Genomic DNA, 12,813 nt, shown 5'->3' with positions numbered 1-12,813 from the left:
CACCAAGGATATGAAGAGATGGCTCAGCCTAGCCCCGCACACTGAAGACACTTGCTGTCCCATGCTACCTTACCTCTCCGAAGACAGCTTCCTGGCCACAGCGAACCTTCTTCGTCTTCTGAATAAACCCTGGGGAAACAACACACGCAGAATGTTAAGACAATGGTCACATGCAGTGTTTCCTCCTCCTGGTTCTGGGCCCCAACTGCCAGGAAATACAAAATCTGCCAGTTGAGAGGCCAGAACACTTAGCTATGCCAAAGCTATGCCTAATTCATTAAGGGCCCAGTGCTGGAGTGCTCAGCACATCTCAGGACTGGGTCTCATGTTCATTTCAGCTGTCCCAGGCTGCAGCATGTGGGTACTGGCTAGTGTGTGGGGACCCAGGGACTCCTGCTGGAGCTGAAGCTCCCCTCCTCCATCTTCCAGCAGAGGGAACCATGGCAGATTCGATACTGGGGGTGTTTCCCTGCCATCTCCTCCCTTCAGCACTAAGCTGATCCTGATCACTCCCACCTGGTCCCTGGGCCCCCCGCAGCCCATATTAAGTGAGCTTCCCCAATGGGGCTACTGTGCAGGAAAGCCCATAGATGAGTCACAGGATCCATTGGCTCCCATGGTGCAACAGGGCATCCATTATGATTAAAAGATTTCCACGGCTCTGGGGTGCTGTGCAGTGCAGGGCTAGCCACTGTGCTCAGACACTGCAGCACCCAGGCCTACAGAACTGCCGCAGAGAGAGAGGGAAAATGCTGGGATCGGCACAAGACGGGTTGCAGAGAACAAGCCATGAGGCCCAGGCAGGGCTTCAATTCACGTGGAGCTGTCCGGAGCAAAGCTCCAGTAAATATTTGCAAATCCACAGGGCAGAAGCCCCAAGCTCCAGCACCCCCAGTAGGCCAGACGCCCTGAGCCCCAGGGCTCCAGGAAATACTCTATGAGAATTTAAGCACTGGGCATAGGACTTGTTTGCACTACAAAATTAAGTCAACATAAGTTAAGTCGGTGTACAGCCACCACAGTAATTACAGTGGTACTTCATGTCCATGCTATACTCCTTCTGTCCCATCCTCACCAGGAGCTTTCATCGACTGAAGTGGGGCATTGTGGGGCACTGACAGCTGGAGCCCTGGGGCTGACAGCCTCAGCTGTAGGCACAGGGCTCACATCTGCCCTCCCCACGCCCCCACCCCCCGCTGTCAGGCAGGTGCCAGTTCAGGGCTGGCCTCCCTCCCCCAGCCCTGAGGTGTGAGCCCCCATGGGCTCAATTTCACAGCAGGGAGCCTACCAGCCGTGAAATTGACATTTTTGTCAGTTTCATAGCTGCTATTATTTCACATCTGGGCTCTGGCTCCAGCTGCCAGCCTGTAGGGGGCTCACAGCTGGAGCCCACAGCCCACCCCAGGGCTGTCTGCCAACAGCCAGTGTAAGTAATGCAGTGTCTATACAGACACTGTGTCGCCCTAACCACATCGACCGAAGTACTGCGCCTCTCACCATAGGTCAGTGTAGTGGGGGTCTTAGGTCAGCAGAGGCAGCATTGAGGTGTGGACACTGACGTAAGCAGCCTTATGTCGACCTAACTCTGCATAGGGCAGACCAAGCCACAGGCCTTCCCAGAGGGATATGGCCTGCTGGAAGGGGGAAGGAAAGGGGGCTGCGGCAGGGAGATGAGACCGGCTGGGAGCGGAGGCAAGGCTGTAAGGGGATGAGACCTGCTGGCGTAAGGGGACAGGCTGCTGTCAGGGACATGCCCTGCCAGGGAAGTGGATACAGGCTGTTGTAGGAGATGGGGTGCTGGCTCCTCTCCTCTGCCGCTGAACCACTGCCGGGGACTGTACAGCTCCAAAGCCAGTTGGGAGAAAACAGCACAATCTGCAGATACGCTCACCCCAAGCCCAGCAGCACCAAAACCAACACTGAGTCCAAGGTGCTGGCACGGAAGAGAAAAGAAGCAAGATCCCTGCCCAGAGCCCTGGCCATGGTGCAAAGGGCCCCTCACCAAACCCCAGGCTGCTGACGCTCAGCGGCAGGTGGGATTGAGACCCAGAGCGCTGAGGAGACGAGACTGGGCAGCTGAGCTAGAGGAGAGCCTGGGAGCAGGAGGGTTTCTCCACGAGAGGAGGCGGGGAACCAGGCAGCGCAGAACCCTGGGCAGGGGCAGAAGATAGAAACTGGCCTGTCCCCATAATAGACCTCTGCACATTGCCTCCCAGCCCCACAGCACACTGGCTCCTGGGGGCCTCCCCACCACGGACTAGCATCCCCTCCTGCACACTGCAACCCCCGACCCCCGCACCCAGATCCCCCCCTGACTCCCAACCCCCATCCCCATGCACCAGAACCCAGACCCAACCAGCTACCAAACCCCCCCCCACCGGCACTCAGACCCCCCCAGCTACCAACCCCCCTCCCCCCCATGCTCTAGCACCCAGCCCCCCGACCACCAACCCTCCCCTGCGCCCCAGAACCCAGACCCCACCGGCTACCAAACCCCCCCTGCGCCCCGGCACCCAGACACCCCCCGACTACCAACCCCCCTGCGCCCCGGCACCCAGACACCCCCCGACTACCAACCCCCCTGCGCCCCGGCAGCCCCCGACTACCAACCCCCCCTGCGCCCCGGCACCCAGACACCCCCCGACTACCAACCCCCCCTGCGCCCCTGCGCCCAGACACCCCCCGACTACCAACCCCCCTGCGCCCCGGCAGCCCCCGACTACCAACCCCCCCCGCGCCCCGGCAGCCAGACACCCCCCGACACCGGCTCCGCTTGCGCCCCTCGCGGGGTTTGTCCGCCCGCGCCCCGCGCCGCACCTCGGAAGCTGAGCTGCACCTGCCGCTCCCCGGCCCCCGGCAGCTGCGTGACCCGCTTCACACTGACACTCAGCGCCATGCTGCTGGCCCCGGCCCCGGCCCCGGCCCGCTCCGCTCCTGCGCTGCGCTGCGCCCGGCCGGTCCCGGCCCGGTCCCTCGCTGACTCACCGCCGGGACGCGCCCAGCAGGTTGGGCCGCCTGCTCCCCTCCCGGAAAGTACACATGGCCCTGCCCGCCCCCTCCTGCCCCTCGCCCGCCCCCTCCTGCCCGGCCCGCCCCTCGCCCGCCCCCTCCTGCCCGGCCCTGCCCGCCCCTCGCCCGCCCCCTCCTGCCCCAGCGGCCCGCGCTCAGCCCCACTGCCCCTCGCCTCCTTATCTGGGACCGGGAGCAGAGGTAGGAAGCGATGCAGGGAGGGTAGCTCAGGGGTCTATTGACCCTTCTAGGACCCTTGAGCCCGGTAGAGTGGGCATGCTGGGGCTCCCCTATCACTACCCCCATGACTGAGTGGATGTTAATTGCTAGGCCACCCAGCCCACTGAGGACCCTACTCCAGGCCTACATTATTCGCTCCTAGATGTATATGTTTATATTTAACTCTATTAGGACACAGATTGTTTGCTTGTGCCCAGTTTACCAAGCAATCTGCATCAGTGACTGGCTTCTTTGTTATTTACCATTCTCCCAATTTTTATGTCATCTGCAAATTTATCAGTGATGATTTTGTGTTTTCTTCCAGGTCACTGAGTAAAATGTTAAATAGTGCAGGGCCAAGACCCAATTGCTGCAGGACCCAACTGGAAACACACCCACTCAATGATGATTCCACATTTGCAAAACCCAAACCCTCCACTGCTGAAATAGCTACTTCCAGCCTCTTCTGCCTCCCTTCCCCCATGGGACAGGATTAGGAAGGATCTCAGAGACAATCACTTTGACGCTTTTCTTCTTCAGCATGCTTCTGAGTTCCCTGACATCATCCACCATCTGCGAGATATGCCGCAGTGCAGTGTGATTACTGCTGTATGAACCATCACCAAAGGATCCTGGCCCCTTGGCGTCAGAAGCCCATCCAATCTTAGAGTGACATCAGAGTGGCCAGAGTTGAAAGCAACTGGGGCTCCTTAGCCTTCCTGAACCCCCGGCTGGAGCAGCCCTCTTGGGGCATTTTGTGCCGGCTGGAGAGAGTGCTGGAGAGAAGCAGAGTCTGGCTGCACAAACTAGTGAGGACACAATGGCTGTGAATAAAATTATACCATGGGCGGCCCATGTTGCTATTTCTGGGTGCTCACAATAGGGACAGTGCCCCTTTAAGACAAAAGGCATGCTCCACCCCTGTCATAAATATAAAGGGAAGGGTAAACCCCTTTGAAATCCCTCCTGGCCAGGGGAAAGTTCCTCTCACCTGTAAAGGGTTAAGAAGCTAAAGGTAACCTTGCTGGCACCTGACCAAAATGACCAATGAGGAGACAAGATACTTTCAAAAGCTGGGAGGAGGGAGAGAAACAAAGGGTCTGTGGGTCTGTCTATATGCTGTTTCTGCCAGGGATAGACCAGGAATGGAGTCTTAGAACTTTTAGTAAGTAATCTAGCTAGGTACGTGTTAGATTATGATTTCTTTAAATGGCTGAGAAAAGAATTGTGCTGAATAGAATAACTATTTCTGTCTGTGTATCTTTTTTGTAACTTAAGGTTTTGCCTAAAGGGGTTCTCTATGTTTTGAATCTAATTACCCTGTAAGGTATCTACCATCCTGATTTTACAGAGGTGATTTCTATTTATTTCTATTAAAAGTCTTCTTATAAGAAAATGGAATGCTTTTTATTGTTCTCAGATCCAAGGGTTTGGGTCTGTGGTCACCTATGCAAATTGGTGAGGATTTTTACCAAACCTTTCCCAGGAAAGGGGGGGCTGCAAGTGTTGGGAGGATTGTTCAGAAGATCCAAGGGTCTGGGTCTGTAGTCACCTAGGCAAATTGGTGAAGCTTTTTACCAAACCTTGTCCAGGAAGTGGGGTGCAAGGTTTTGGGAAGTATTTTGGGGGGAAAGACGTGTCCAAACAGCTCTTCCCCAGTAACCAGTATTAGTTTGGTGGTGGTAGCGGCCAATCCAAGGACAAAGGGTGGAATATTTTGTACCTTGGGGAAGTTTTGACCTAAGCTGGTAAAGATAAGCTTAGGAGGTTTTTCATGCAGGTCCCCACATCTGTACCCTAGAGTTCAGAGTGGGGGAGGAACCTTGACAACCCCCCAAGCCTCTGGCATCCCTTTGTGTATCTGTTTCAATAGTGCTGCACCATTATGGCCTGTTCTCTGCAAAATCCTGCACAGAAATGCCAGTTGTGGTTGTGTTCCAAATGCGTTCAACATCATAGCACCTGCTACTGCCTACGGGCTTCTGAGGAAGGTTTGACTGAGTCTCCAGGCTTTTGGCCACACTGCTGGAAACAGCCTGTTAGTCTGGTGATGATTAGTTGGTGCTTGACCATCTCCCAGGCATGGGCTGTGCTCACCCCTCGAACATGAATGCTCAGAACACGTGTTCAGCTTCTCCAGCCCTGGCGGAGGGCGCGGCTCACCTGGCCATCGACATTGTTCTCAAAAAGAGCACGTTGAGGCCTGAAGCGTAGCCAGCATTTCTGAGCATGTTTCTCATCCAGAGTTAGCTGGGACCCTGTGACAGTTCTGATGCTGCCCTGCCACTGGGGCCTTTCGGGGGGTCTGTTACATGTGGCTCCGCTCCGGCCCATTACCCGTAGGCACATCATTTATAATCGGCACCAAGCAGCTGTTTCACAGGTGCACCTCTGATACCACATTAAGATCTACGGTGCCAGGGCCCTCTGTGTACACAGGCACTTACAGTATTGCCAACCCTAAGTGTTCAAAAATCAGAAGACTGGCTTTAAAATGGTTGATTTTTTTAAATGAATCCAGTGGGGTTCTTGTTATAGGCTGGCTGGGTCTTGAGGTTTTTAGGGTCACATTTTCAAGTGTTTCTCCAGATTCAAAAGGGCTAAAAAAATGTTAATGAAAGCTTAGAGTCTCACCTAATCCCCTGACTCCAGAAGCTGGGGCTTGAAGAAAAACACCAGCTATCACGAGCAATGTTCCCTCTAATTTTTGACAGGCCGTGTGCATAAAAAAGTTCTTCTGTGCAAATTTTTGTGCATCTGTGCAAATTTTAGTGCGTGTGGTGTTTCGCCGTGTGCGCGGGGTTTAGGATCTGTGTGCGCACGCACACACGCACAGCTTAGAGGGAACAGCGATCACGGGACTTGTGCTACAAGTGAATTGGCAACGCTGCTATTCGGGAGAACTACAGTTAGCTGCTAACAGAGGAAGCCACCTTCTACCTTTGCCTGTTGTCAGAGCCCCCGCCCTTTTCTGGAGTGAGAGTGAGTGGCAGAACCGTGTAAATCATTACAGATGTCTAAACCTCGGGGGGCACGTCAGGGCTAAAAAAAATGGTGTCTTTACCAAAGGGCAGCTAATGCAGGTGAGCTGTTCTGAGTAAAGGCACCATGAAGACCAGGCCCTTTCGTTTTAGCCTGAGGTAAACTCATCGTGGTCAGCCTCAGACTGTTTACCTTGCGCTAAATGGAAGGTGCCTGGTCTTCACTGTGCTGACCTCAGGTTAGCTCACACGTATTAGTTACCCTGAGGTAAAAACCACCTATGTTAGCCGTGAAGCCAAGGCCTTAATGGGAAGAGCTATTACCATTATTGCTGAGAAGAGTGGCTAACTGTCTAATCACACAAACCCAAACACCCTTGCCCCGCCCCTTCCTTGAGGCCCGCCCCTTCCTTGAGGCCCCGCCCCAGTCGCTCCATCCCCCCTTCCTCTGTTGCTCGCTTTCCCCCACCCTCACTCACTTTCACGGGGCCAGGACAGGGGTGTGGAAGGGGGTTTGGGCTCTGGGCTGGAGCCACGAGGTTTGGAGTGTGGGAGTGAGCTCCAGGCTGAGCCTGGGGCAGGGGGTTGGGGTGCAGGAAGGGATGCAGGGTTCAGGCTCTGGGAGGGAGTTTGCAGAAGGGGGTTCGGGATAGGGTGCAGGGGGGTTGTGGGGTTTGGGCTCTGGGAGGGAGTTTGGGTGTGGGAGGGGGCTCAGGGCTGGGGAAGGGGGTTGGGGTGTGGGAGGGGGTGAGGGGTTGGGCTCTGGGAGGGAGCCTGGGTGCAGGAGGTGGCTCAGGGCTGGGGCAGGGGGTTAGGGTGTGGGGGGTGCAGGCTCCAGCTGGGAGGCGCTTACCTGAGGTGGCTCCCGGGTGGTGGTGCAGAAGGGCTAAGGCAGGCTCCCTGTGTGCCCTGGCCCCATGCCACTCCCAGAAGCAGCTGGCATGTCCCTGGGGGAGGGGGCTCTGTGCACTGCCCGTGCCCGCAAGCACCTCCCCCACAACTCCCATTGTCTGCAGTTCCTAGCCAAAGGGAGCTGTGGAGTTGGTGCTGGAGGCAGGGGCAGTACACGGAGCCACCTGCCTCCCCGCCCCACCCAGGGACCGCAGGGATGTGCCAGCTGCTTTCAGGAGCAGCGTGGAGCCAGGGCAGGCAGGGAGCCTGCCTTAACCCTGCTGCACCACTGGACTTTTAGCGGCCTAAAATCTCCCAGTTTGGCTTCAGTGGCCTCCAGGAGATAGAGCCAGATTCCAGGAGACTCCTGGTGAAACCAGGAGTGTTGGCAACCCTATAATGCTGAGCAAGCCCAGGCCTCCAGCAGCTCCCTGCTGTAAAGGATCTGACACCAGTATGGGGGCAGGGAGAAACTGCACTGGGGGGGGCAGTCCCAGAGACCATGAATCAGTCTCCCCTGCTGTCAGGAGCTGGCTGGCTCATTCTGAGCTAGCCTCAGTGCTGGATGGCCACTCTGACTGTGGCCACATGGAGGGGCAGCTCCATAAAGTCAGAGGCAACCCGAGTCCTGGGGCTTAGCCCACTTCTCACAGCAGCTCCCTCCGGAGACCAAAATATTCCAGCTTTGGCCAAACACCCACAAGGGACAAACAGAGCATCTGGAAGACACAAAATGACTGCAACCTAGTTACATGCCCAAAGCCGGCCTCCCTGGGGGACATGGCCTGCAGGATGTCCCAGTCTTTGCCACTGGCTAGGAATGTCATTTCTAAATGCACTGGGCTACACCCAATTCCTCAGCGGGCTGTGAGTAACCCATTTTTCTGGTTGCTGCCAGTTACAAGAAGTTTATTTTTGAATGGGGTTAGTTCAACGTGAAAAGCCTTCCATGTGAGGCACCCTTTCCCCATTTTTTTAATTGAAAGAAGTTTTAAAACAAAAAGTCACTTCAGAGCAAAAGAGTTTGAAGTTTTCTAATTGTTTTATGGGTTTTTTGACTGAAACACTGTGGGGAATTTGAGCGGAGTTCGCACGTTGTTCCGATTGCCCCAAATCTGCATTGTACACAGAGGCCAGGCCTGACTGCCCTTCTCTCTGGTTTCCGCCTCCTGTGCTGAGAAATGCAGGGATGGTCATTGTCACCAGGCCACTGGAGATGCACCACCCTGAGTGCCGGTCGTGCCCTCCCCCTCCTCTCGCCTGCTCTCTCACCCACAGCCTGGCCTTGAGGCTAGTGGCTAAGGAATGCCACCAGCAGCCCACAGCCCAGTCTGTCATAGGTAAACACACAGTGCTGCCCATTCCTCAGGAGTGAATCATCCTGCAGGTAGCCCGTGGTTATTTCCTTTTATTCTTTTATTGCACAAACACTTCCTGGAACACCACAAAAGCAATGCCAGGGGCTGTGGCTGTCACCTGCGGGAGGGGAATAATGGCACTGGCAGGAGAGCCGCTGGTGGCACCCCCCTCCAAACCAGGCAGAGGAGCCAGACAGAAGGTCTGGTCTATACCCAAACTGGCACCAGTTTCCTGAACCGGATTGAGCCATCCTGGTGCCAGGCTGTGTGCGAATACACCTAGGGTTGTTCTGCACACAAGGTGGCACCAGATGGATGAAATCAGTTTTAATTGACACCAGCTGCTGGGCTGATGCCAGTCTCTGCGTGAGCCAGGTGTAAATGCAGCACCACCTGGAAAGCAACTCAAGCTCCGCTCCTTTCCTGCTGGACTCTCCGTTGTGTCCTGGCACAGAGGCAAGTTGGTCCAATCCCTGACAATTCTCACTGCCCCCAACGCTGAGCAGGTAGAGGGGCAGGATCCTGCCTGGCCTGGGCCCCCAGAGAGCAGCAGACCTTTCTGAGAGGGCTGACAGAGCACTGTGGCCATGCCTGTGATGCTGGCTCCATGCTGGAATCACTGGCCTCCGCGGTTTGTGCTGCTTTTCCAGCCTGGGCTATGGCTAGAGTGGCCCTATTGAGTGCACGGATCCCGGCACAGCGTTGGCTGTAAGGGTACGGAAGGCAGCGATACACCTGTCCCACTAGACCTGCTCCCACCTAGGGAAATAACATCACAGCTTTCTGGCTTCACGCCTTCCCCACCCACCAAACTCTCCCCCCAAGCTGAGCTCTCCAAGTCCCTACACACAACCAGGCTCTAGTGCCCCCTAGTGGGAAGCTATTTATTGTAACGTTCCTTTTGTCACCGTCCTCTGAGCTGGTAAAATTAAATATGAATCCCATAGAATGGAACGTATGTAGCAGGTTATCAGACCCTGCTGTTCATAGCACCTCTACGGCTGGACAGCAACTCTAGTCACTCACTCGTAATGTGCTTGGCAACTAAGGTCTTTTCCTCTGGGAGGGTTGTTCTGTCACAGCTTAGTATTGTACCAAGTCTTGCATATCCCTTCAGGCAGTTTGATGTTGGAGGGGGTGAGTCAACAGATGACCTATTTGCTCCTGGATCTCTGGTGGGGTGGTGTTTTGAGATTCTGTTCCAATATTGATCTGGGTTTCTTCCATGTCCTGCTGATCCAGTCTCAGTGGAGGGTGTATTTCACCATCCTTCACATCCATGTTTTGGTCTTGCCTTCATAGGTGCAGTTTCAGTGAAACGTGCTCCTCCACTGCTAGGCTATATGAACAAGGGTTCATCTCTTCAACGTGTCTAACTTGTTTGCAAGTGCATGATTTGTCCTGAGGAAATCATTTGGTCTTGACAGGGTCTCCGGTTGTAGTTCTGGGAAGTCTTTAGCTTGTTTGTTGTACTAGCCTTTGGCCTTTGTGTCACTCTTCCTTTTTGCTCCTTCCACTCCTGCCGGTCGCAATGATGCTGAGGCTATCGGCACCAAGGGATGCACGCATCTTGGCATCAAGTGCTGTACTGAAAGCCTGTTTCTCCCTTCAGGAATGGCTTGCTACACATTTTCCTTATTTTGTGCAGATCTCTTTAATAGAACATAAGAGCAGCCATACTGAGTCAGACCAAAGGTCCATCTAGCCCAGTATCCTGTCTTCCGAGAGTGGCCAATGCCAGATGTCCCAGAGGGAATGAACAGAACAGGTCATCACCAAGTGATCCATCCCGTCGCCCATTCCCAGCTTCTGGCAACCATAGCTTAGGGACACCAAATAGAGTTTTAGCAATTTTAACTGCCGGTTCGGCTTTTTCATTTCCCTGTTGCTGGTATGGTGATGATATGATATGACTGTGTTCCCACTGCCAGATAAGATGTACAAACTCACTCCCGGCAAGTGAAATGGAAACTCACTCCCGGACAGTTCATGTAGTTCCCAGAAGTCTGACTTCTGTGGTTTGTGTTGAAAGGTCCATTCCTCCTTTGCTCCAAGGTCTGTTAGGAACACTATGTATTTTCATTGTCTGGTTTTGCTGCTTAGCCTGCATTTCCCCACATGAATCACAGCTGCACACCAGCTCTCAGACACCCTCATGATCACTCTCATGATTGGCCAGTATATAGCATCTTTGGTTTTCCAGATACAGGCTTCTAGTCCAGGACAGTTCAGATGTGTTCTTCAGGGTGTTTTCTCCCAGTGATCTGGATATGATGATTCTAGGCCCAGATCCACAAAGGTATTTGGGTGCCTAACCCCCAGATTTAGGCATCTAAGTCCCATTTTTAGGTGCACTGCAATTCACAAAAGTCCCTCTCAGCTGCAAGCTCCTGTGTTTCTGCCTCTGAGCATGAGCACTGCTGCCTCTCTGCAGGCACCCAGACACCTCAGCCCCAGACTGATCCAGGACCCAGGAGAAGCTAGGCAGGCAAATCCTGTCCACCCTGCAGGCCCCAGCCAGTGGGCACACTCAGGGGCTGCCTAACTGCACTGGCACAAGTTTGGCGGTGGGAGGGGGGCGTGGAATGAAGGATGACAAAGACAGACCAAAAGGCTTTTCCTTAGCCCAGTAGTTAGGCACGCAGCTGGGACGTGGCAAACCACTGGTTCAGGTCCCATCTGCCTGGAAGGAGAAGGGTTTGAACAGGATCTGCCACCTCTCAGCCGAGAGCACTAACCACTGGGCTGTAAAGGGACTCTGTCTTCCTCTGGCCCAATTGATATGTAATTGTTTAGTGGAGCCATGTCAGCAGGAAAGATTGCTAGAGGCCTTCCTCAGAATCTCTCACTCTTGCCTACCGACGTCGGGCCAGAGACAATGAGACTCTCTCTGGCCCAGCGGCTCATACCCTCACCTGAGAGAGAGGAGACCCCTGTTCAAACCCCTTCTCCTCAGTAGGCAGAGGGGGGACTGGACTGGACTACAGCCCAGGGCAGTATCCTAGCCGCTGGACTAGGGGTTGTAAGTGAGGCTCCCCCAACTATTTTGGCCTCTGAATACCTTCCTGTGTTCCCTGCAGGGTCCAATCCTGTAGAGGTAAACATCATCTTCCCCCAGTCCATAGATCACAGTCAGAGATAGGCGCTTCCCTGCAGCCCTGGCTCCGGAACCTTTCTCCCTCAGAGGAGTGGGGTTTGAATACATCCCTCATCATCGTCCCCCACTGGCTAGCTTAGACGTGCTGACTGTGTGGGTCACATGCTAAGGCGCCTCTCTCTCCCCATGCATTGCACAGGGAGCCTAGTGTTGCTCCAGTGATTTTCTAGGCACTGAAAATTTAGGCTCAGAATCACAATTCCCAAGTTCCTTTGTGGATCAAGGCTCAGCTGCCTTTATGTACAATGCTGTCTTGTACACTCACCTTGTCTTGCTAGTTCTGGGGTTCTTGAGAGGCCAGGGGGCCTTTCCCTTGGTGTCTGCCCATCCTGACAGAAGGGCAGATGTGAGCACTTGTAAATCTTGTATTGGTTTGTCCTCAAATTCTGTCTAGACATGCCTTGAAATTGGCATGTAACACTGGCTTAGTTGCTAAGAACACAAGAATGGCCATACTGGGTCAGACCAATGAACCACCTAGCCCAGTATCCTGCCATGGCTAGTGCCAGATGGTTCAGAGGGAATGAACAGAACAGGCAATCATTGAGTGTTGCTTTCTATCAGGCTGAGGATCTCATATTCATGACCCGTTGCCATATTTTCATGCCACAGGGCAGGTTTGGATAAGCACCCAGCTATGTACATCTCAATCTCTTTCTTGCAATGTGCATCTAAATTGCAGTTTCAGTAACATGTGCTTAAAGGCATATTAGGGCCTCTAGCATTTTAAAAAATGCTCTCAAGCAGCTTATGGTCACTTTCTACTTGGAATGGTTTCCCATCCTGGAACACCTAGGCACAAAGAATGTAGGTGATACATACAAGCTGGGGCACCATATATTAGATAATGAGCTGAACATGCGCTTCCAGTGCAATGCTGTGGCCAAAAGGGCTACTGTGGTCCTTGGATGCATAAATAGGGGAATCTTGAATAGGAGTAAAGAGGTTATTTTACTTCTGTGTTTGGCACCGGTGTGATCACTGTTGGAATCCTGTGTCCACACTTCAAGAAGGATGTTATATTGAAGAGCATTCAGAGGAGAGCCATGAGAAGGGGTAAAGGGTTAGCAAACATGCCTTATAATCGTAGGACTGGAAGGGACCTCGAGAGGTCGTCTAGTCCAGCCCCCTGCATTCATGGCAGGACTAAGTATTATCTAGACCCTCCCTGACAGTTATTTGTCTAACCTGCTCTTAA

General features: G+C 53.9%; 1 protein-coding gene across 6 annotated transcripts in view; it reads right to left on the bottom strand.

Moving 5' to 3' along the window:
* Window positions 1–12,813, bottom strand: part of LOC140897398 (fer-1-like protein 4) — a 160,462-nt gene that overhangs the window by 132,321 nt on the left and 15,328 nt on the right. For 4 of the 6 annotated variants that reach the window (XM_073310004.1, XM_073310005.1, XM_073310003.1 and 1 more), the window contains one exon: window positions 74–129. Coding sequence is in view for 1 of the 6 variants with exons in the window: in XM_073310002.1 (XP_073166103.1) it covers window positions 74–129; window positions 2,818–2,896 (135 nt within the window). In the remaining 5 variants the exon portion in view is untranslated. Of the gene's footprint in view, window positions 1–73; window positions 130–2,817; window positions 3,016–12,813 lie in introns of those variants that run through there. The other 2 variants (XR_012154720.1, XM_073310002.1) reach the window with 1 other exon arrangement.

Source organism: Lepidochelys kempii, chromosome 13, assembly GCF_965140265.1.
Source record: "Lepidochelys kempii isolate rLepKem1 chromosome 13, rLepKem1.hap2, whole genome shotgun sequence".
In the NCBI taxonomy this organism is placed as follows: domain Eukaryota; kingdom Metazoa; phylum Chordata; order Testudines; family Cheloniidae; genus Lepidochelys; species Lepidochelys kempii.
The sequence above is the reverse complement of the archived record's forward strand: the minus strand, read 5'-3'. Positions and strand labels throughout refer to the sequence as shown.